The following is a 26,276-nucleotide window of genomic DNA, read 5'->3' as shown; positions in this document are numbered from 1 at the left end:
TAACGGTTATTTTTTCTCGGTTGTATCTTTTTGTCCTAGCTCTTTGTTAAAATATTTACGGTTACAATTTTTCATTGATGGTTATTTTTTCGGTTGTGTCTTTTTATCATAACTTTCACTTAAAATATTGACGGTTTCTTTTTTTGTTTTTGTCTTTTTATCGTATCTTTCCTTTAAAATATCGACGGTTTCTTTTTCTCGGTTGTGTCTTTCTATCGCAACTTTCCGTTAAAATATTGACGTTCGTTTTTCTTGGTTGTGTCTTTTTATCGCAACTTTTCGTTAAAATATTAACGGTTATTTTTTGCATGGAAACTCTCTTCGAGGTCCGTTTCCCGTTTCCGAAACGTTTCGGAAACGGAAACTCTTCGGAAACACGAAAAACGTCACGGAAACACGTTTTCTAAAAATTTATGTTTGGAAACACGATGGAAACTCATGTTTCTAAAATGGAAACGCGACAAATCCTTTTTATTGACTTTGGAAACTTAATAAATAAAAGTTGAAAAAATTAAGATTTATAGAGTAATACATATCACTAATTTTGGAAAACTCTGAGTTTTTAGATTTTTTTATCGACAAACTAGATTTGGAGGCATCTTTATATGATCTACGATGAAACTAATGAAAATGAGAATGAAAATGTTGGTCTAAATTAAATATTTGAACTTGAACCTTTTAATCTTTTTTTCTTTTAGAATTTTAGTTAACCTATTTAATATTTGATGTTTTGGACTTGTATTGTTTAATTAAACTATTTTTATAGTTTTATGTTAATGTTATATATATACATATATTATATATGTGTATACGTTTCCAAAACGTTTCCAATCTCTAATTTTAGAAAAAAATTGTTTCCCGTTTCTGAAACGTTTCGTTTCCACGTTTCCGTTTCCGTTTCCATGCAACATAGCTTTTTATCGCAATTTTTCGTTTAAATATTGACTGTTATTTTTTCTCGATTGTGTCTTTTTATCGCAACTCTTCGTTAAAATATTTACGGTTACATTTTTCGTTGACAATTATTTTTTCTGATGTATCTTTTTATCATAACTTTTCGTAAAAATATTGACATTTACTTTTTTTGTTGTGTCTTTTTATCGCAACTTTTCGTTAAAATATTGACGGTTATTTTTTCTCGGTTGTATTTTTTATCGCAACTTTCCGTTAAAATATCGACGGTTATTTTTTTTCGGTTATGTCTTTTTATCGCAACTCTTCGTTAAAATATTGACGGTTACTTTTTGTGTTGACGGTTATTTTTCTGGTTGTGTTATTATATCTTTTTGGTTTTGATCCGCTAGAATTTTCTCTCTCTATATTATAACTCTTCGTTAGTTATTTTGTCACTTATAAATAATTTTATATTCACAAAAAATGTTTCAAAAGTGTTTTTTAATCATAATTGTTTTTTGTACATTTTTATTCATCATTTTTTTTAATATCTTTAGAAAATATTTACGATATAACTTTAAGACATAGTTAATTTTATATAATTATTAATAATTCAATTATTTGAATATATTATAATAATAATTTAATACATAAACGTAATAAAATATATTTGTTGAAAATGAGTTTCCCCGCGATATCGGGGGGTTCATAACCTAGTTTTTTAAAAAACAATTAACTAAAATTGTTACCTTTTTTTTTTCTGTTCAAACAACTTTTACATATTTTCTATTTTTTTTTTTGGTTAACTTATACATCAAGAGCAAACTAAATAAGATACTTCCAACATATATATGTTTTCAAACTCTTTCATCGTGTTCAGTACGATGTATAGAAAGTACTAAATTTTTATTGATTTTTATTTTTGGTTTCCAATCAACAGTTTACCACATGTTTCCAAATTTTAATTTATGTTTTTATTTATTAAAAAGGAATTGGTGAATTGATTATCGTATAATTCATGTTTAAAATAATAATTTATTATTATTTAGTTTCACTTACTTATATATTTTTAAAATTTTTATCGAGATGATCATCCAAGATCTTTTTTGTTAATTACTATATTTGATTTTTTTTGTTCTAAATCAAATGTGTTTCTGATCATATACTTATACTAGAGGTTAACCCGCGAGACACCACATGGCTATATTTTTTTGAAGATAATCTATAGATATAACCTGTTGTTTTGTTTGATTTAAATATACTTATATATATATATTATATTATATTATATATTACCCCGCGGTAACCTGTAGATCGATTTTTTATAACAAAAAATTGAATTTTAAGTTGAATTTGTTTTGTTAATATTGTTTGTTTTGTTTAATATTTAAGATTTTATAATTTTATTTTGATAGTTAATTCTAGAATTTCACCAGTAGTATACTGTCCCGTATTAATATCGACACAAACACATTCTACCATATAACTCCGTCCCGTGCAATTAAACATCATTTTTTTATATTTAATAATAATTTATTTAAAAGACATATAATTCGAGTCAATTTAAATAAGTTAGAAGTTTAGGATTTATTTCATATTTGTATTTCAAAAATGTATATATAGATTCTAACGCGTTTATTAAAAGTAGAAAGCCATAACAATGCATGAAAATATTCCAGATTGGTAGATTCGGAATGTTTTATTCATTTATTCGAGAAATTTCATATGGTAGGGATTTTAAGAAAACAATTTTTAAGTATCGAACAATCCGTTTTAAAACCCTTAACTAAATTATTAATAAAAAACTTCTCAAGTAAGAGATTTTAATGAAAAAAAATTCACATATTAATTGGTTCATTTAGAAGCCCACAACTAAATAATTAATGAAAAGCCCTCACATACGACATTTTAGTGAAAAATCCTTTTGATTTATCATTCCGCCTAAACGTATATAGTCGATACTTTACATTATTTGTTTAAATTATATTTGTAATATTCGATGGTTTTTTTTTGTCAATAAATATTTTTGTTTTGTTAAAGGTTTCTGTCAATAACTTAGTTAACGGGTTTTAAATCAACCGACTAGTATTTATGGGATTTTTTCATTTACATCTCTTAGTTAAGATTTTTTTTCATTAATAAGTAATGTAATTGACGGTTTGAATTGGTAGATACTTGATGATATTTTTTTAATAAAAATCTCCATATTGAAATTTAAACTAATTGGTTGAATATATTGTAGAACCATATTCACAACTAAAGTATTTTCTAACATTGGACATATCATCTTATTTATAGTCTAATATAATAAAATCAATAGCCCCGTATTTTAATCTAGTGAGTTTATATATTTTAACATGTTAAAAAAGATTACAAGTTGAAGATCCTAAATTATCACTTTAGAATTTTCTTTTCAACTTTTAGGTGTGAAAAAGTAAATATTGATTTAAGTGTTATATTTGAAAGATATATATATATATATATATATATATCACTTTAATTTATTGAAAAACACTCAAATCTCTTAACTTTATGTTTTATTTCTTAATTTACAAAACTTCGCCTCATATTATGTTATATTTTTGTTCGATTAGAAAAAAATAAAAAATAGATAGTCATAATATTAGAACTTTTAGATACGCCTTGAGATTGTATGTGATGTTAAATTGTTAAAAAGATAAAATTAATTACACCGTTCCAATTGATTCATGCAAAACTTACTCGAAACAAACTAAACTCATCGAGAATATTGGAGAAAGCGAGCCAATTCTCAGGGGACTCCCCCAATGAGACTGACTCTGCAAGTCTAGGGCTTTGATTTGGTTGTTTTAGGGTTTGGCCAATCATGGAAAGAAGTAATAGGGAAAAAGTTAAAATCTCTTGAATAGAAAGTAGTTGGACTAGAAATCCGTACACTTGAAGGTGTAAAACTAGTGGGAGATAATTGGATTTTCATGAGGTATAAAGCATGTTTAGTGGCAAAAATATTTCTTACAAAGACATGGAATTTAAGAAAAATAAATATACTCTCATGTGGTGGATGCAACTATATAAATCCCTTATCTGTTTGACAGCATGAGAAAAACTTAATTCAGTCTGCCTAGAAGGTCTTAAAATGTCATAAACAGCCTTGAAAGATAGAAGTTGTCCAGAAGGATTATATTGCCAGAAGCAACAAATTATAGTTCTTGAGAACATAACTATATATGTGAAATCATTCTTTACGAAAATGTAGAAATCAAATTGTGGAATAATCCGATTCTCTATGAAATTTCTCGGAATTACAAATTGGACATCTAGAACAAGAGATATTATTTCAAAGATCTTTACAGGATTTAATATGGAAAATGCTCACTTATATTTGGTCTAGAAGAATAATAAAAGGAAGGAAAGCTAAAATAGTAAGTTTTACGAGGAGAGTATGCATAACTCCTATGTAAAAGATAAAAGTTTAGAAGCTTGTATCCAAAAGATTATTTGGACCTGAAGTCTAAGTAGACTGTGAAATAATTTTCCATCTGAAAGAGATATTATGAACTAGAAGTTCAAAGACCCGAGAGGTTATATGACAATCATACCAATTTGTTCACTAAATTTTTGAATATAGTGATTCCCGAAAATATGGTATATATGACTGGAATACATATCCTGAAGATGTTGATTATAGGGAGAGAAATATGATTATGTGTGTGTGGTTGTATTCTTTTTTCTTATCATGATTTTTATCCCATTGGGTTTTTCCATGAATGGTTTTTAACGAGACAACAAAGAACACGCGAATGATAGACACACGTAAAGAGAAATGTTGTGATTCCAATGATGAAAGACTATCATTCTTCAAAGTCTTTAACATACATTGATGAGATCGAGAGAAAAAAAGATAATGATAAAGATGATCAACCTACGAGACCAATGTTGGGGTCGGTTTCACCCTTTGGCGCCGAGCCAGACTTAGAACACTTTGGGAGTCTTTCAGAGATCATCTCGGGGCATCGCATCATTCACCTCGGGATATCTGTCTAAACGATTTAGTATACCCGAGCCCATCGCCTCGGGGATACTTTAGCAAGACTACGAAGGCACCCGAGCTCTATCGCCTCGGGGATACTTTAGCAAGACTACGAAGGCACCCGAGCTCTATCGCCTCGAGGGTACCCGAGCCCATCACCTCGGGGATATCCAGAACAAGACGTCGAAGGCACCCGAGCCCAATTGCCTCGGAGGTACCCGAGCCTGGTCGCCTCGGGAGTTTCCGAGGCCATCGCCTCGGGGACACCCGAAGAAGCCATCCTAGAATGCCCGAGCCTGTCCTTCATGTGTACCCGAGCCGGTCTTACAAGTTCCCCGAGGCGAAGTCCTCATCATCGCCCGAAGCAAAGACTTAGTAAATATTCTTCTTTAAAGGTATCATTTCTGAGCACATTGTCATTTCCGAAAAAGAAGGATCATTTCCGATAATCTCGGAAATGATAAGGAAGAATCGCGAAGGATCAACTCAAATCAGGAAATCTTCCGCAAACTCCGAAGAATAAGGAAATTGTCCTAATCCGCGATATTCTAGCCGACTTCAAGATAAATGGAAATCTTCCGAGAATATCGCTGGAGAGGCGGTTTATCACCCCTATATAAAGAGACTCAAGGCTCAAGCAAAGGCAAGCAATATCGCTCTAGAAATTACACTACAAAAAGCTCTCACAGCACAAACACTTTTCCTTTTACGATCAAACTCTTGTACGATCAAAATCATCTTTTCATTAATAATATCAAGAACACCATCTTTGGTATCAATCGTTTCTGTTGTTCTTTGAGAATTCACGATTATCGTATCCCTAAAATAAAACCCTAGACAAATCTTGATTGTGTGAGTTTCGACTTCCACAGTTTGGCGCCGTCTGTGGGGATACTTTAGAATTCTCTTACCCTAAGACGCAGAACTCGATTACTGAAAAGCATGATGAACGAAGACGGTCGTCAGTCGCCACCAGCTGGAGGAGGAATCCCGAACCCTCCGAACCCTCAGAATCCTCAACCCGCCGATCCGACGATCCTAGCGACTCTAGCCGAACTGAAAGATCTGATGGTTAAATTCCAGAAGAAAACTGACGACCAAGAGAAAGCCAACCAAACCTTGGCGCAGCGAGTCGACAAAATCGCAACACGCGGGCAACAAAAAACCACACGTTTCCAAACTCGGCCACCACGAGCTCGGAGGGACTTGCCTGGCATCAACCCAACGAGACTCACGTTCGCGACACCGACCGGCAATACCAGAGTCGCAACCCGAGCCGACCCTGCCAGGCGCGAGAACCAAGATGATCCCACCGAGCCAGACGCAGTGGACTTGACGGACGAGCCAGATGATCTGCAAGATGAACGTACCCGAGCCGGAGCTAACTCCGCCGAGCGAACAGATCTCACTGATGATGAAGAAACTGAGGAAAACATAAGGTGGGCCGAAGAATCCGAAAGAGAAGACGAGTTAAGAAAGATCCGAGCCTCCCTAGCCAAGGCGGAAGCCGATATGAAGCTCGTCAAAACCCAGATACATAGCGTCTCATCCTCCGCGCCGAACATCGACCGAATTTTGGAAGAATCTCGGAATACGCCTTTCACCAAAAGAATTTCTGAGACGACGATGTCCAACCTGGGAAAGTTCAGAATCGACTCCTACAACGGATCAACCGACCCGAAGTGCCACATTAAATCGTTCGTGATATCTGTGGCCCGAGCCAGGTTCAAGCCCGGAGAAAAGGATGCGGGTCTGTGCTTACTGTTCGTGGAACACCTCAAAGGACCCGCATTAGAGTGGTTTTCAAGATTGGAACGAAACTCGATTGATAGTTTCGACGAGCTGTCGACATTGTTCCTCAAACAATACTCCGTGCTCATCGACCCCGGAACTTCCGACGCGGATCTATGGTCCTTGTCTCAACAGCCCACCGAGCCACTAAGGGATTTCCTCAAGACCTTCAAATCGACGCTAGCCAAGGTCGAAGGAATTACAGACGTAGCAGCTCTCTCGGCTTTGAAGAAAGCTCTCTGGTACAAGTCAGAATTCAGGAAAGAGTTGAACCTGTCTAAACCGACGACAATTCGCGACGCGCTGCATCGAGCCTCGGATTTCGTCGCCCACGAAGAAGAAATGGCGCTACTAGCAAAGAGGCACGAGCCAACAAAACAGGCGCCCCGAGCCGAGAAAACCGAGAAAGCCCAAGCGGCGCCTCCGGTCCAGAAAAAGACACGTGAGAGCAGTACGTATACGCATCACGAAGGGCGCAATTTCTCAGGATACCATAGCTACCAGATTGACACGCCCCGAGGCCGTGGCCGCGGTAGAGGCCGAGGCCGTGGGCGAGGAAGAGAGTCCTTCACCTGGACAAGGGATCAGCCACCGATCAATGATCGAGAATATTGCGAACACCACAAAATTTTTGGCCATCATACCTCGAGATGCCGAAGCCTCGGAGCCAAGTTAGCAACCAAATTCCTAGCTGGAGAACTCGGAACAAACGTTACTCTTAAGGACCTCGAGCCAGAGCCAGAGCCCGAGCAGACTAACCCGGGAAGAGATCCCGAACCAAGGAACCAGGAGTCTCAGAAAAGAACCCGAGGGACGGAAGACGAAGACCGAGATGGTACGCGACAGAAGGTTCTTACCATAATGGGTGGATCACCATACTGTCCTGACACCGTAGCGGCAATCAAAGCTTATCAGCGCCGAGCCGAGACGCCTAGCAACTGGACAAGACGCTTCGATCGACCTAACGACGTGATCACGTTCGAAGAAAGCGAGACAAATGGGCTCGACATGCCGCATAACGATCCAATCGTCGTCACGTTAGCGATAGGAGACCACGATATTTACCGAGTATTAATTGACACCGGCAGCACCATTGACGTGATCTTTCGCGAAACGCTCCAACGAATGAACATCGACATGTCACAGGTGATTCCGACCCCGAGGCCTGTCCTCGGATTTTCAGGGGAAACTTTGATGACGCTTGGGACCATCCAACTACCAGTCCGAGCCGGCGGGGTAACGAAGATAGTCAACTTCTCAGTCACCGATCGACCTACCATCTACAACGTCATAATGGGAACCCCGTGGTTAAATCTAATGCGAGCTGTCGCATCAACATATCATCTGTGTGTCAAGTTCCCAACCCCTAATGGCGTAAAAACGGTTTGGGGCAGTCAGAAAAATTCTCGGATGTGTTTCATGGCAGCACACAAACTCCGAAACCCTGTCACTGAAGTGAAGGCTGAAACGGATCACAAGAAATCGAAACTTGGCCGGAGTGATGAGAAGGCTATATCTAAACAGTTATAGCAATTACAGATCGAGGAGGCGCGCGAGGAGAAGAAGCCTACCTCGGATCCTGTAATCTCCATTAGCCTCGACGACGAACGGCCTGAACGATGTGTGGAAATTGGCAGCGACTTAACCGAGGAGCTCAAGACCGAGCTCATCTCATTCCTCAAGAAAAACATCGACACCTTCGCCTGGTCGGCTGAAGATCTACCTGGGGTAAGCATCGACGTAATCTGCCACGAGCTGAATGTTGACCCATCTTTCAAGCCCATCAAGCAGAAGCGAAGAAAATTGGGTCGGGATCGCGCAGATGCAGTGAACGCTGAAGTAGAAAAGCTCCTAAAGATCGGCTCGATCTCTGAAGCAAGATATCCGGACTGGTTAGCAAATCCTGTCGTGGTTAAAAAGAAGAACGGCAAGTGGAGAGTCTGCGTTGATTTCACCGATCTGAACAAAGCTTGCCCTAAAGACAGTTTTCCGCTCCCACACATCGATCGTTTAGTGGAAGCAACCGCGGGAAATAAGTTGCTATCATTCATGGATGCCTTCGCAGGATACAATCAGATTCTCATGCACCCCGACGATCGCGAGAAGACAGCATTCATCACAGACCGAGGTATCTACTGTTACAAAGTCATGCCCTTCGGACTCAAGAACGCCGGCGCGACGTATCAACGACTCGTCAACAGGATGTTCTCCGAACAGCTCGGGAAGACGATGGAAGTTTATATCGACGATATGTTAGTCAAATCCCTTGAAGAAAGCGATCACATAGCCCATCTACGCGACTGTTTCCGTCAGCTCAACAAGCACAACATGAAGCTTAATCCGGCAAAATGTCGTTTCGCGGTAAAGTCTGGAGAATTTTTGGGATATCTCGTAACTCACCGAGGCATCGAGGCAAACCCGAAGCAGATCGATGCTCTACTAAACATGCCCTCACCGCAGAACAAGCGCGAGGTCCAACGTCTCACCGGGAGAGTCGCAGCCTTGAACCGATTCATCTCGCGATCCACTGACAAATGTCTAGCTTTCTACGATACTCTGCGCGGGAACAAGAAATTCGAATGGACCGATCGCTGCGAAGAAGCTTTCCAGGAACTGAAGAAGTATTTAGCTAATCCACCGGTGTTAGCGAAACCAGTCCCGGGCGAGCCGTTATTCCTGTACATCGCAGTCTCTGATACGGCTATAAGCGGAGTCATAGTCAGGGAAGACAGAGGGGAGCAGAAGCCGATTTTTTACGTCTCGCAAACTTTCACCGACGCGGAAACACGCTACCCGCAAACTGAAAAGCTCGCCCTCGCCGTAGTAATGTCAGCTCGGAAGCTACGGCCGTATTTCCAGTCTCACTCGATTGTCGTCATGGCGCCCGTATCGCTCCGGACCATCTTGCACAGTCCAAGCCAATCGGGACGCTTAGCCAAGTGGGCAGTAGAACTCAGCGAGTATGACATCGAATACAGAAACAAAACATGCGCGAAATCTCAAGTCCTGGCCGATTTCATCATCGAGCTGCCAACAGAGAACGTCCGAGAAGAGTCACCCAACGCTGTTTGGATCCTCCACGTCGACGGCTCATCCTCGAAACAAGGTTCTGGCGTCGGAATCCGCCTCGCATCACCAGAGGGTGAAATCCTTGAACAATCCTTTCGGCTAAATTTCGACGCGACTAACAACGTGGCTGAGTATGAAGCGCTGATAGCAGGACTTAAGCTGGCTCGGGGACTTAAGATCAACAAGCTGCGAGCCTTTTGCGACTCCCAGCTCGTGGCTAATCAATTCAATGGAGAATACGCGGCTCGCGACGAACGAATGGAAGCGTATCTTGCTCTCACGCAAGACTTGGCGAAACTTTTCCGAGAGTTTGAGTTGACCAGAATCCCACGAGGTGAGAACACATCGGCCGATGCCTTAGCGGCTCTAGCTTCAACCTCCGACCCAAATCTGAAGAGGATCATACCGGTTGAGTTCATCGAAAAGCCGAGCATTGAAGATAATAGCAAGGATCAAGTTCTAACAGCTCGGGAGACAGAAGAACTGGAAGAAATGGACATCGAACAACTAGACCAGCAAACTACGGACGCAACCGAGCCCGAATACGGAAGCGACGCCAAATGGATCGGAGCCATCCGAAGCTACATTGCCGATGGAGAAGTTCCTACTGAAAAGTGGGCAGCTCGGAAGCTTAAGGCCAAAGCGGCTCGGTATACTCTGATCGACGGAGAGCTCTTTAAATGGCGATTTTCTGGTCCTCTCCTTATCTGTGTCGAAGGAAACGAAGCTCGGAGAGTCATGGAAGAAGTTCACGGCGGATCTTGTGGAAACCATTCTGGCGGAAGAACTCTGGCTATAAAGATCAAACGCCACGGATATTTTTGGCCGACGATGGTCAAAGACTGCGAAAAATTTTCTCAACGGTGTGATAAATGCCAGAGGCACGCACCAACCATTCATCAACCCGCCGAGCTCCTCTCTTCCATCACTTCACCTTATCCATTCATGCGATGGTCCATGGACATCATCGGACCTCTACACAACTCCAAACAGAAGAAACTCGTCCTCGTACTAACAGACTACTTCTCCAAATGGATCGAGGCAGACTCCTACGCCAGCATCAAAGACGCGCAGGTCGAAAACTTCGTCTGGAAGAACATCATATGCCGCCACGGGATACCTTATGAGATCGTTACAGACAACGGATCGCAGTTTATTTCGGCTCGGTTCGAAGGATTCTGCGAGAAATGGGGAATTCGCCTCAGCAAATCTACGCCTCGGTATCCCCAGGGGAACGGACAGGCCGAAGCGGCAAACAAGACGATTCTCGACGGAGTAAAAAAGCGCCTCGACGCAAAGAAAGGCCGCTGGGCCGACGAATTAGAAGGAGTACTCTGGTCACACAGAACCACGCCGCGGCGAGCCACGGGAGAAACACCTTTCGCCCTTGTCTACGGCACGGAGTGTGTGATTCCCACCGAAGCCGAGATCCCGGGACTGAGAAGACGTTTTCTCCCCGAGCAGGAAAATTCCAACACTCAGATGATGCTGGACGAGCTGGACTTAATTGACGAAAGAAGAGATTCGGCTTTGGTCCGAATGCAGAACTATCAGAATGCAACGGCTCGGTATTACAACTCTCACGTTAAACATCGCCGTTTCCACGAAGGAGATCTCGTACTACGCAAAGTTTTCCAGAATACCGCCGAGCAGAACGCAGGCAAACTCGGCGCGAATTGGGAGGGACCTTACACGATCGCAAAGGTAATCCGTCCCGGCGTCTACGAACTCATCAACATGAACGGCAAAGCGGTACCTAGATCCTGGAACGCAATGCATCTAAGGAAATACTACCGCTAAAAACCTAAGGTACGCATGTACTTGAACTACGGGGTGGCTTGATCCCTGAAAAGGGTACGTAGGCAGCTCGTCCTCGGACGAGTTCAGCTACCCCCCTAATTAAAAAAGGGGGGAGTGGGTCCGTATACTTATATACTTCCACTAAATTTTTCAAATTCTCTAAGTTTTTACCCTTCGGATTACCAATCTTAACCACCTCGGAGATTTTAACGGTCATCTTATCGATCTATAAAGCTAAAAGTTCGTTCGGACGATGGCCACGTCCTCGGACAGAAAAAGCTCTTTTCACCGCCTCGGTTACAGCGCGCTATATAAACAGTCGAGACGATTCGGTCGGAGATATCCTGCCATAAAGAAATTGTCTTCAGAAAACCCAGTTGACTTCGACACTGGTACCCCAGTCCGCTTCTAAGCACTGGCTTCGACTATATCGGCTCGGGTCGCAACCGATAAAGATTAGTCCTACTTAACCAAAACCCAGTTATCCTAACGCTGGTACACGATTCATTTCATTTTCGACTCGAAAGTTAAGACGTTTGGATTTAACTTCTCAACGAGCAATTCTTAAACCCGGTTAACTTAACACCGGTGCATGATTCTTTTTACTCTCGGCTCGAAGGATAAAACCAAATACTTGACATTAGTTTTGAATCCAGTTCGGAAAAATGTTTAAGAAAAAATACTTGGGACATAATATTCAAGGGATAAAGCCATCCAGGCATGTCTTACAAAAAAAAGAGAACAAAAAAGACATCTCGGGATCAGATCGAATCTTGGTTAACCGGCGAAACTTGAGCTACCTCGGTACCTCGGTTCGAACCGGACTGGTCGGCAACACCCAGCGCCACTGCGGCACCTTCAATCGAACGATTTCCGAAGCTGTCATCGACAGAATCCGGGGAAACCGGAGGAAGCTTCAAGTCCTCTCGCAGCTCGGTCCCAAGACGGACGTACTCGTCCTCGGCGCTCCCATATTCAGCAGTCCACTGAAGGACCTCGGCCTTCTCGTCTTCAACCCTCTTCCCTTCCTCCAGCTCGGCTATCAGCTCGGCATTGGCCCGCGCTTGCACCAAGTACATATAGCGCGTGGATACCTCCCCGAACTGGTCCATCTTCGCCTCTATAGCCCTGACCTTCTCGGCGAACTCCCTTTTGGCTGCCCTCCTTTCTCTGACAATCTCCTTCTCCCGGAGAGCCTTCTCCTCGTTGAATAACCGATGGAGTCGTTCGACCTCGGCCTCAAGCTCTCTCTGAGTCCGCAAGCTATCCTCAGATGCTTTCAATCGCTCCACCTTCTCGGCCTTGGCCAACGCCTCAGCCTCCTGTTTAGCCGCGATCGCCTCGGACAATTTAGCTTCGATCCTAGCTCGCGACATCTCCGATCTCTCACGGGCAAGCTCGGACTTCCGAGCTCCAGAATCATAGGCCCGAACCATGGAATTCATCGAATGGAAGGCCTGAAATAGAACGAGAATTATTAGCAAGTATACATGGAAACGATAGTAAAACAGGTCAAGAACAGATCGGTAATACCTTCAAGAACCCGGCAGCGGTTTCACGATAGTTTTGAGCCTCCAACAAGGCATCGGGAGCAGACAGTGGCGGTCCGGAGCAAGAAGCGACAAAGTTCGCCGAAGCGATCTTGTCCTTGTACACTGGAGTTTCGCTACGACTCCTTTTCTCCTTCCTAGAGACTCCCGAGCCATCACCTCGGGGTCTTTTTCCCCTAGTTTTGGATTTCGCCTCGGCGACTGGAGCAGCAACGACCGGAGTCCCTACCGCCTCGGGGACGTCGGTCGTAGGGGAGATGTGTCCGACCACCTCGGGAACGATCGGAACCATGTCCTGAGGTACATCAGTTGCCTCGGCACCCATGATGATCTCAAGGTTGGCCTCGGGAGGAGTAGGAGGTCTGAAGTTTGCCTCCAAAACGGCTTTCTCCTTAGCCGCCTTCTTTTCAGCAGCCTTCCTGGCTCTCAGAGATTGCGCGGCTCCTTGCATTTCGATGAGGTGATCTAAACGATGGTCGGATGATTCTGAAGAAGACTGGCAAGGGGCTCCGTGCAACAAACGCAAGGCTCTCTCAATCCTTTCCTGGGAAAAGTGCTTCGTCCAATCACACTTCCGAGCTATTAGTTCGTCGTGGAGGTCTAGAAAGCCTTCGGGAATGTCTTCGAGAAACGACGGGTTCCGATCTGCATGAACAAGAGAAACGGTTAGTAAAAAGAATATAAAGAAGAACAAGACAGCAAATACAGCTTCGGGCGTAGTACCGATTTGTCTCCACTTTCCAACAACTTTCCCTAAGTAGTCCTCGTGGACACTATACTCATTCAAGGCTACAAAGAAGAAATGGTCGGTATATTTTTCATCCTTGCTCGGGAAACCGCCGATAACCCTCCTATTTGGCCTCGGAGATATATAAAATCTCTCAACAGGGCCCGGTATTCGCCGGATCTCTAGGAGATTCCTTAAGTGGCTTAGGTCAACTAGGTTGACCGTCTCAATACTTCGGACTAAAATCCCCACTAGATGCCGCAAGCCTCGGGTCGTTATCTGAGATAAAGCAATCTTGTACGACCACAGAAACGCCAAAATCGGCCTCGGGATTGGAAGCCAAAGGAAGCAATGATAGAAGAACCCCTCGTAGAGGGTAAAAAACCCCTCGGGTGGATCATCGGCTCGCTCATTTGGAGTTGGAAGTCTCAGTTCAACCCCCTCACTGAAACCAAATCGAGCCTTGAGATCCCGAAGGGAATCCTCCGTGCATAAAGTAGAACCCGGGGGATCAGGTTTCCTAGCCTTCTTGGCTCGTTTTCTCTTCTGCTGACCCTTGGCTGCTCGGACTTTAGCTTGAAGCAACCTAGCCGCCTCGTCAGAATCGTAGTGGACTTCCTCGGCCTTAATAGGAAGTAGAGGCGCCTCGGGGGCGTTTCGCCAGCACGATACTCCAGCTTCACCAACCGCCGGTGGATGGACCCTCCTACTCAAAATCGCCTCGGGATCATCAGGCAAATCCTGATCCCGAGCCACATTTGCAACCGCGTCTTCCCGAACAACGAAACGGCTCGGGTTTTCTTCCCGTGAAGCCGACTCTGCATCACTCCCACAGTATAACACGATCTGATGGTCCGCCTCAGGGTCGCTCGAGGAACTCCAGACCATCTTTCTCTTGTAGACGGGGAGAAGAGTGTCGCCTCGGGGCGAATCGCTGGAATCAGATAGAGACATTTTCTGGCTCGGGAGATTGAAGAAGTTGATCGGAGGAACAAAGTTGACAGATCGGGGAAATCAACCTAGATCTAATGACGGTGGCGCTATGACGGAAATATTAACGGAAAAAGTAGAAAATTCAAGAACTCAAGATCAGAGAGAAGAAAACGAACCTTGAAAATTTTCCTTTGCAATTGCGAAATGAAGAAATGAATCGGAGGCTTAACATTTATAGAGATTTGGGGCGCGTCGGGTACGAACGAGCCAAATAAAACACATCGAATCCGCGTCTGAGGCGCGTCGGGCACAAACGAAGTAAGTAAGATACTTCGCATCCGCACGAGTCTCGGGAATCAGCGAAGGGACCTTTCCACTTCTCGAGAAGGAATCCCAACCGTCACACGCCAAGAGAAGATGAAACGACAGAGGAATCCGAATCGCCAAAAACTTTAAAAGGACCGAACTGTTCAAAGTAAACGGCTCGGCCTAAATGTCATAAAGCTCATCACGCTTGGTTCTCCAAACTAACGAGCTGGGGGGCTAACTGTTGGGGTCGGTTTCACCCTTTGGCGCCGAGCCAGACTTAGAACACTTTGGGAGTCTTTCAGAGATCATCTCGGGGCATCGCATCATTCACCTCGGGATATCTGTCTAAACGATTTAGTATACCCGAGCCCATCGCCTCAGGGATACTTTAGCAAGACTACGAAGGCACCCGAGCTCTATCGCCTCGGGGATACTTTAGCAAGACTACGAAGGCACCCGAGCTCTATCGCCTCGAGGGTACCCGAGCCCATCACCTCGGGGATATCCAGAACAAGACGTCGAAGGCACCCGAGCCCAATTGCCTCGGAGGTACCCGAGCCTGGTCGCCTCGGGAGTTTCCGAGGCCATCGCCTCGGGGACACCCGAAGAAGCCATCCTAGAATGCCCGAGCCTGTCCTTCATGTGTACCCGAGCCGGTCTTACAAGTTCCCCGAGGCGAAGTCCTCATCATCGCCCGAAGCAAAGACTTAGTAAATATTCTTCTTTAAAGGTATCATTTCTGAGCACATTGTCATTTCCGAAAAAGAAGGATCATTTCCGATAATCTCGGAAATGATAAGGAAGAATCGCGAAGGATCAACTCAAATCAGGAAATCTTCCGCAAACTCCGAAGAATAAGGAAATTGTCCTAATCCGCGATATTCTAGCCGACTTCAAGATAAATGGAAATCTTCCGAGAATATCGCTGGAGAGGCGGTTTATCACCCCTATATAAAGAGACTCAAGGCTCAAGCAAAGGCAAGCAATATCGCTCTAGAAATTACACTACAAAAAGCTCTCACAGCACAAACACTTTTCCTTTTACGATCAAACTCTTGTACGATCAAAATCATCTTTTCATTAATAATATCAAGAACACCATCTTTGGTATCAATCGTTTCTGTTGTTCTTTGAGAATTCACGATTATCGTATCCCTAAAATAAAACCCTAGACAAATCTTGATTGTGTGAGTTTCGACTTCCACAACCAATGAACTGTAGAAGAATGGTGACTAACGTGTCCTACAAATTCGTTCAAGTGAAGATTTGGCGAATCTATTTACCAAGGTGTTTCCGAAAACTATTTTCAAGAAGTTACTTCATCATATTTGATCGCATCATCTCGAAGATTCAAGTGATCTACTTATGAGGGGGAGTAAAAGCACGCTGCACTCTTTTTCCTTTAACCATGGTTTTTCCCATTGAGTTTTTCTGGTAAGGTTTTTAATGAGGTAGCATCTCACATGCGCATTTGAGACCATATTTATATAATGGTCATCTAAGGAGAAGTGTTATAAATAATATGGGTATTATGTGGATGTCTATTATAGGTCCATTAGTAGATTCTAGAAGCCTTGATCTCTAACCTAAAGCCTAATAATTGTATCTCTATATATATTGTATCTTATATAATAGATCGATAACAGAGAGAAACAAACCCTAAAACCTCTTTGTTCACAACATAAATCTCTTATTTAAGATTTTTTTCATTAATAATTAATGTAGTTGACGGTTTCAAATGAATTGGTAGATACTTGATGATTTTTTAAATAAAAATCTCCATATTGAAATTTAAACTAATTGGTTGAATATATTTTAAAACCATATTCACAACTAAAGTATTTTTTAACATTGGACATATCATCTTATTTATAATCTAATATAATAAAATCAAAAGCCCCGTAATCTAATCTAGTGAGTTTATATATTATAACATGTTAAAAGAGATTACAAGTTGAAGATCCTAAATTATCACTTTAGAATTTTCTTTTAAACTTTTAAGTGTGAATAAAAGTAAATATTTGATTTAAGTGTTATATTTGAAAAAGATATATATATATATATATATACCACTTTAATTTATTGAAAAACACACAAATCTCTTAACTTTATATTTTATTTCTTAATTTACAAAATGTTGCCTCATATTATGTTATATTTTTATTCAATTAGAAAAAGGATAAACAAAAGAGATAGTCATAATCTTAGAACTTTTAGATACGCCTTGAGATTGCATGTGATGTTAAATTGTTAAAAAGATAAAATTAATTATACCGTTCCAATTTATTCACGCAAAATTACTCGAAGCAAACTAAACTCATAGAACTTTTAGATACGCCTTGAGATTGCATGTGATGTTAAATTGTTAAAAAGATAAAATTAATTATACCGTTCCAATTTATTCACGCAAAACTACCCGAAGCAAACTAAATTCATCGAGAAGATTGGAAAAAGCGGGCCAATTCTCAGGAGACTCCACCAATGAGACTAACTCTGCAAGTCTAGGGCTTTGATTTGGTTGTTTGTGGGTTTGATACTTCGATGAATTATTTAAACCCTCTTTTTTTAGTAAACTCTTCTCCAATTTAATGAAAATTCACCAAAACTGTTATACGTTCACAAAATCTGATCAAAGTTTCCAAAAGAAATAAAGCAATTCACAAATTATACGTACACAAACTCGACCTCTATCCACAAAATCTGATCAAAGTATCATAAAGACATAAACAAATTCTCCTTCTCCCATCACCCATCACTAGCCTTCACCTCCTCCTCGTCTTACTGCACTCTCTTTTATAACTTTGATATTTTATCCACCATGGGCACATGCTAAATTAGGGTTATAAATTGCATGAAAACCAGTGCTGATCCTGAAATTTGAAGAGTACTGGAAGCAATTACATTTTTTTTCTTTTAATTTGTTACTCTTTATATAGATATATACATGTCCTCTAGACAATTGGCCTACTGTAACATGCAGCCCTTGTATTTTGAGTTATTTAGGTGTATATTAATTTATATGCCCAGTTGACCAAATAATTAGCTTTGTAGCCATGGTTATTTAAAAAATAGGTAAGTATGAAAGAGAAATAAAATGCAAACCAAAAATATCCTTCTTTCTTGTATTAATTACACAAATGCCACTGATTAAAGGATATTAATGTGCGGACGTCACTGTTCATTTTGATATCTACGACATTGTTCATCCGATAAAGAAAACCAGTCTCCATTGCTAGAGACAAATAACAAAACAATGATTTTTGTCATTAACAATTTTACTAGCAGTATAAATTATATTATATATGGATAAGTTTACAAATTATATGATAAACTCATAGTTATCATGTTAAATTATTTATTATATCATACAAAATATAACAAAATTACATATAATGTGTTAAATATAAAATTTGCTCGATAATGTTATTCATATCAAAAACTTTATACATTACCATGTTTATTTATCCTGATAACTTAATTATTATTGCTAAATTATACATTAACATATTATGTTAACATTAGTTTTATAATATTAAGTGGACACTGGTAACATGTTAAAGTATATATTACAAGATATAAATATGTAGATTATTTTTCATATGTTTTTCTCTTGATAATTAGATTGGTATTGGCTAACTTATATACTACCATATTTATATTTTTATAAATTTAAGAATTATTTTTAACTTATATATTAGCATATTTACTTATCGTGATAATTTAATTATTACTTTTAACTTGTATGTTAGCATTTTTATTTACATTCCTAATTAAATTGTTATCATTTTTTTGGGTCAAAATATAATTGATGGGTTAAAATGCTCTAATCGAGAAAAGACTACAAAATAGTCAAAATAATTGGATCCAGATATTCCAATGAAGTGGAAAGAGACTTACGATTCACCCAGATATAATTGATGGTCTTAGCCATACGGCTCCAAGTATTGAACATTTCGATGACGGATTCAAGAGGGTGGATGTTCGACATGAGCTTATAGAATTGGTTGGGTTGGTTATCTCTGAAGATCTAAACTGCTGCTCGTTGATCATCGAGAGACACTATGGAATCGGTCGGAGCTCCCATCACTTATGAAGTCGAAGATGATGAATAAGGTTGATGTTGCTTGTCCCAATAGTGTCGTCGTTTTTATCATGGTGTGTCGACATTTGTTTTGTAGGAGAAGAAGTAAACAAAATAATAATAAGGTGTATAAAGTAAATTCTTTTGTCCAAACACTATAGAAAAAAACTGTCAGAACTCTTACTTAATTTTTGATTCTTCTGAACATAGATAGTGATAATATCCTTATATTTACTTACTTAGATATTACAAGATCCTGATTTTTGTTGTGTATACTATGTATGAACGTAGTTTTTATATATTTAAACTTAAAAGTTTTTGGTATTAGAATAAACTGAGATATTTGGTATATAGAGTTAAACTCATGACATCTAAGCACTAACACAAAGAAACAATCAAGGCATGAGAAAACAGTAGTTCAAAATAATAAGATTAATTCACTTTGATTTATAAAAGCACACAAATTATGCAAGTTTCAGTGTAAGTAAACAAATCTCTAGACTAGGTCGTCTAGCTAGGTCTAGAACCAAGTCTTCTCGAATCTGAATTCTGGATAGTCCATTGATCGAGAAGACTAAGAAACCCCTAAAAGCTCCAGATTCTCTTTGACAATAGTGAATACTTGTAGGATAAGCTTCATAAGCTTCAGAGTTTAGCATCATAATTTTTGACATCACTTTCTATCCAACTAATATTACCTGTAATTTAAATAATTTATTAATTATATTGATATAAAATTAATAATAAATAGAAAAATTTAGAGATTGAAGAAATATCTTAAATTACCTTTGATGTAAAAAAATTTCCCTTTAAATGGACTTCCTAAATCAAGGATAAATCTCATTACATATCTGATACAATTTTTTTCCTAAATGTCTTGTTTTTATGCCCCCCAAAAGGTAAAATATATGTATGGGTTGTCTCTAAAACTAAATGATTATCACTTTACCCTCAATATATCACATGCCTACACGTAAGGGTGAAACTAATATATATCCTAAAAATTTAGTAAAATTGAAAATTAATTAGTCTAGCAAAGAAATAAGAAAAACCTATTGAGTTGAAAACCTTTTATTTACTATATAAACAATCCTCCTCATTCTAACAAAACAAAACAAAACACACATAACAAAGATAATAGATATGAGGGGGAAGGTTAAGTTATCGTTCATAGAAAATGATACAGTGAGGAAAACAACATTCACCAAAAGGAAGAAAGGAATCATGAAGAAACTCCACGAGCTAGCGACTCTATGTGATGTTGAAGCATGTGCGGTCATCAATAGCCCGTACAACTCGATCCCGGAGGCTTGGCCATCAAAGGAAGGCGTTGAAGAAGTGGTGTCGAATTTTATGGAGTTTTCGGTGATAGACCGGACCAAGAAGATGGTGGATCAAGAGACATTTATACGTCAAAGGATCGCCAAAGAAACAGAAAAACTGCAAAAGCTACGTGATGAGAACCGAAATTCTCAAATTCGAGATTTAATGTTCGGTTGTCTCAAAGGGGAGATAGATAATTATCATCTTCATGGAAGAGATCTTCTAGATTTGAGTTTCTTTATTGATAAGTATCTCAATGGTCTTATTCGTAGGGTTGAGATCCTTACGGAGAACGGTGAGTCTTCTTCTTCTTTACCTCCTCCTATTGGGGCAGCTCCTATTGGTGTGGATGCATCTGCTCCAATCGGATTTGATGGTTATATGATTCAATATCAAAATCAAGATCAACAAAAGCCGGTAAGTTCCAATATCAGACTCTTTTTGATTTTTATGATCAGATTCCAAAGAAAATCCATGATTTTAATATGAAAATGAATATAGATTCAAATCAAAGTATGATTTTGGATTTGAATCAAAATCTTAATGTTGGAGAGAACGAGGGCATTCCTTGCTTGGACATCAACAACTACCAACCTGAAATCAATGGTCTCACTACCATCACCACTGTCCTCACTGATGTTTGTGCTCCTAACATCACCAATGATCTCTAGCTAGTCTAAAGGATGTATTTCGAGTGAAGTGTTTGATCATCTGCATTTTTTTTTTCCATTTCAGAAAACAAAATTTATCCGGTCTAAAAAAAAAAAAAAATTTATATGTGATGTTTTTTTTTTTAATTGTTGTAATACTTAAAAGTTTTTTTCTTTAAGTTCGTTTCCATTGATGTATTTGCCTCAAAAAGTTTAGTTCTATTTGAAGAAGTTTAATCATTACAAAATAAATAGTTTTAACTATCTTTTTAAATACTAACCTCCAAGTAAACATAAGTGTGCACATTATTTTTAAAACAAGTTCTTTATTTACTTTTTTTTTTATTTGCTTTGTAATTATTTAAAAGATAAAAAATATCTAAAATAGTTTTGATTAAGTCAATTTCTTTCCTCTGCCTGTATATATTTTATTGCTATGTCAGGTTTTCCTCCTCCTTAGAATTTAACTAAAAAAGATTATGAATGCCATTGCCATATTTTGTTGGATTCAAATGCTGATAACAAAAAAGAAAAGGATTTTAATTTTATGTGCCATACTATTTCAAGATGTTTATAGCAAATTCAACTACGTAGTTTAGGTGACCACCTAATTTTCTAATGCATATCTCATCTATGGAGTCGAGAAGGCGTCCCGTGGGATGCCAAAAATCAAAGACAAAAGTATGTATAGTAGTGCTGACAATTGCGAATCTCCTGCTGTACATATTCAACCGTAATTGACCCTAACTTCAATAGCTTTGCCATGTCTTGGAACCTAAATTAGAATCCTTACCATCCTAAAAAGTATCCTAACGGATAATATATTGTCGTAACCACCAATAATAAACCCGATGAAGTTATTAGTTTCCAAATTAAGCTTAACCTGAACATCCGTGACACATGAATACGTTGGATATCAAGCCCTCATTCTTTTTTAGGAAAACACAATTCTTTCCACATATTGGCACGTTTTTGGGAAAAACATAGAATAGTACGTAGAAAATCTAGCAAGATACGGAAACATAAGAAATTAAGGAATCTTAAAAGTCTATTCTTTTGCTTTGTTTCCACACTGGATAAGATTTCTGAGATCAAGAGAATCGCAAATAAAGTAAATTTTATGCGTTGGACCTAAATATATTTAGTCGATAATTTACATTCTTGCCTGTTAAAAATGACTTGTGTGTATTTTCTTTTGAAACAATGCTGTGTTTCTTCATAAATAATATCAATTTTTAAAAGTCGCTAATGCCGATAAACAAATTTCTAAACTTGTGTAAAATAGAAACCGTCATCCATTCACGTGGTTATCTTTTATTTCTGTTTCGTTTAACTACTAAAGTTATACATGAATTTGTTTTTTTCATTGTTTTACGCAACCATGGATGCGATATCTTAGTTATATAAACTCATCGTTTCAGATTCTCAATATATTGCATCACATGTTTAATGATATGTTAGGATTAAAGGGGTCAAGGTAATTGGAAGCTCGGATGCAACGAAAAACGAAGTCACTAAACCAATAATATATCTGAGAGTTTGCACTTTCTTTTTGTGCAAGTCTAGGGCTTAGATTTGGTTGCTTTAGGGTTCGATACTTCGATGAATCATATCAACCCGCTTTTTTTTAATGACTTTGTAAACTCTTATTCAATGTAACGGATATATTCTTTTGAAAACTCCTCTTCAATTTAATGTATATATTTTTGTTTTTCGTACAAATATATGGTATTAGCCATTGTGGATATATTTAGCTTGAACAGAAAATATTAGTATAAAAATCTTTTTAGCATATTATTTCTTAAATCTTTTGAAAACTCTATGATATGACTTGATTAAAACTTGACAATCACCTTCAAAGCATGTCAAATTGTACCCTGAATAACAATGCCAGATACCTTCTTATATGTAGACATCAGTCTACTGAATACCAACGAGGCAATTTTTAAAGTCGCTAATGTCGATAAATTGTTTTCCAAAATGGTGTAAAATTGAAACCGTCATCCATTCTCATGGTTATCTTTTATTTCTGATTCGTTTCACTACTAAAGTTATACATGAATTTGTTTTTTTTTTCATTGTTTTACGCAACAATGGATGCGATATCTTAGTTATATATACTCATCATTTCAGATTCTCAATATATTGCATCGCATGTTTAATGATATGTTAGGATTAAAGGGGTCAAGGTAATTGGAATCTCGGATGCAACGAAAAACGAAGTCACTAAACCAATAATATATCTAAGAGTTTGCACTTTCTTTTTGTGCAAGTCTAGGGCTTGGATTTGGTTGCTTTAGGGTTTGATACTTGGATGAATCATATCAACCCGCTTCTTTTTAATGACTTTGTAAACTCTTATTCAATGTAATGGATATATTCCTTTGTAAGCTCTCACTACAAGAAAAACGTATATTGATAGCGCGGAAAAACTGCTATCGTAGGTAATACATAGCGAAATTACAACTGCTATGATCTCGGCAGCTATGGTAGATGCCCCACCTACGATAGCATTAATTTTGTCTGCTATAGTATCTTCATATACAATAGCACTTTATTAGTGTTATTATTTACTTTTTCATAGCAATAATTTAATGCCATTATTTAGTTGTTCATAACAATTTATGAATTTTTCCAATTTTTTCTTACAATTTGATTTATATAATTCTTATATTTGAATCCTGTTTTTAGAATTTATTTAATTGGATAGAAAAACTTTAATATTTCATAAATTTTGAACAATGTTTACATAACATCATACCAATCATTATACTAATTAACATCGAAAGTATACCTAAGTCTTAACCAAAATAAAACTAACATCATAAGGATAAACTAACTTCTTGAGATATAACCCATCCAAGCTTGCTCATCTTCTTGCATTGGCTGCATATAATTTGACATAAAAAGTGAGAAATATTGTCAGATAAGAAAATTAGGTAGAAGATGTTATGTCAACTTGGTTTAGATAATTCACATACTAGTACATAAGAGTGATTGTTGTGGTAACCTAAGACGATATTTTTTGTCTGACTACCCTAGGTTTAATTTCATGCCCCAATGTCGCATAAGCCAAAGATCAGTCAAGTCAAAAAGAACTACAAGTACTAATTTAGAAGTAACAAACTTACCCATGTATATTAAGATGGGACAGGTGACGTCTTCTTATTCCTGTTGCTTTAGTAGCCTTAAGAGTAAACGACTTTCTTGGCTTCACTTTAACTCCTGCAAATACACAAATCGATTATCAACACTCAGCTCCATGGAAAAATATTTAGTCAGTCAAGGGTCACGATGTTGAAGAAAAATAGGAAAAGTAGAGACACTCATCGAATTCAATTACAAAGTCAAAAGAAAGAAAACAAACTTACCTTTGTCTATTTTGAAACAGCCCAATGAGCAGGTGCAGGCCAGCCATATAACCAATTAAAAAAAACAAACTGAGATCTATTAACTTATATCTAATTATCACAATATGCATAAACTCTTTACACGATATAAAAACAAAGAAAACTTTCAACAATATGATTGCAAAAATCAAACATACACGTAATTTGCAACATCTTCATTGAATTTCCTCCCATTCAGTCAAATCCCTTTTATGAAGATCTGGAAAAAAAATGAACAACAAGGAAAACAAAACACATAAGCCACAATCCAACAGAAGAATGCAAAGTAAAAGAGAATCGTTTAGACCAACATGCACATTATCAATCAACTGAAACATGTAAAACCTTGGTTATTGGTGGAAGTGAGTTATAGTATCTGCAATCCATAATACTAAATAACAGGCACGATTAGAAACAATTTGAAAGATATCGTGAAATCAAGACATACAAATTCCATCCATCAATAAACTTGTAATCACTTCCAGCGCCTTACGAACAAGAACTTTGTGGCATCGTTCTACCATCTGCATGTAAATTTCAAAAATCAACACAAAATCCTTCGCCTTCTCCATCTTCAATCCTTTAAATCCCCAAATTAAATCTCCATCTCTTACCCTCCAACGTGATTCCTTAGTGAAAATTGAACCAAATCCAAGTCACTTACATTAACATTCTCGTTGACATAAAAACACTTGTTATGAGAATCACCAAATCAAATTTCTACATATTAAACAAGAATAGGATTGAAAATTCAAAATGAACTCACTTGCAGCTCCTTCAACGCTCCTGGAATTGCGCCAAACCAATCGTTTTGATTCCATCTCAATTGTACAAAGCCTTCTCTCGGTTATTCCTTCACCAAATTAGACCAATCTGAAACCTCAATCGACACCAAAACGGAACTTCTCCTCCATCAACACCAAAATCGGCGGCTGAATTTAATAGCGGCAATGAATCAAATGAGAAGAAAGACGATGTTTGCAACAAAGACCGTGAATGTCTAGGCTGTAAAGTCGCCGACAAAGACCGTGAATGTCTAGGCTTAAAATAAGCCCAATCGCTCTGCCTCTCCTCGAGCTGCTCCGCCGCAACCTCCCTCACAATCATAGATGGCTCCCTCATCACATGTCCGCTACTCACACAACTCAGAAACCTCGCCGATTCTATCAAACCTTGTCTCCTAACAGATCTCCGTTCCCCACCGTTAAACCAAAATCGAAACTTTATAGAACTGTCACGACACCGAATCAAAAGAAATAAGTACAATAGAAGAAATAAATCAATTGAGTAAGATACACATGCCTTCAATCGGAGTTCTATCCAGAAAATAGATCTGAAATTAGGGCCGACGGTAAGTTACACAGCTAGCGGCTATGAATTTAGGGCAGAAGTGTTAAGCTTGAGGGTTTAATTTGTGGCTAGATGATGGAGTTAGTGTGTATAAGAGATTTTAGGGCAGAATTATTAAGCTTGAGGGTTTTCGAGCAAGTGTTGAAATGAAAAGAGATAGAACAAAAGAAAAAGGAGAAAATAAGAAAAGAGTTCGAAAAAGTGAAAAATTGGCTAAGTAATTGGCGGAGTAAGTGAAAAAAGTTTCCCGCTTACTAAAACTATATCTTAGCATTTATGCACTGCTATAATATCAAAACCAAATTACAACTTTATCTTCGATAGTAATTTCGAAAATCGTGCTATAAAACAGTGCTATCAATGTGAGCTTTTTTTGTAGTGTCTTCTTCAATTAATGTAAA

The 26,276-nt window shown here is 38.7% G+C and overlaps 1 protein-coding gene, 1 long non-coding RNA gene and 1 pseudogene across 2 annotated transcripts; 1 reads left to right on the top strand and 2 right to left on the bottom strand.

The window, feature by feature from the left end:
* Positions 1–12,324: 12,324 nt before the first annotated feature.
* Positions 12,325–13,564, bottom strand: LOC110230923 (uncharacterized protein At3g60930, chloroplastic-like). The gene is made up of 2 exons (XM_021035193.1): positions 13,097–13,564; positions 12,325–13,020 (listed from the first exon to the last, which is right to left on the bottom strand). The coding sequence occupies exons 1-2, from the start codon at positions 13,562–13,564 to the stop codon at positions 12,325–12,327; spliced, it is 1,164 nt and encodes a 387-aa protein (XP_020890852.1).
* Positions 13,565–20,204: 6,640 nt separating this feature from the next.
* On the top strand, positions 20,205–21,203 carry LOC110231086 (annotated as a pseudogene).
* Positions 21,204–23,538: 2,335 nt separating this feature from the next.
* Positions 23,539–24,553, bottom strand: LOC110231047. Its single transcript, XR_002334138.1, has 3 exons — positions 24,508–24,553; positions 24,268–24,361; positions 23,539–24,022 (listed from the first exon to the last, which is right to left on the bottom strand). It is a non-coding gene; the product is annotated as an uncharacterized LOC110231047 (long non-coding RNA).
* Positions 24,554–26,276: the final 1,723 nt, after the last annotated feature.

The sequence above is a fragment of the Arabidopsis lyrata genome, assembly GCF_000004255.2.
Source record: "Arabidopsis lyrata subsp. lyrata unplaced genomic scaffold ARALYscaffold_2, whole genome shotgun sequence".
Lineage (NCBI taxonomy): Eukaryota > Viridiplantae > Streptophyta > Magnoliopsida > Brassicales > Brassicaceae > Arabidopsis > Arabidopsis lyrata.
This window is presented reverse-complemented; position numbering and strand designations above follow the sequence as displayed.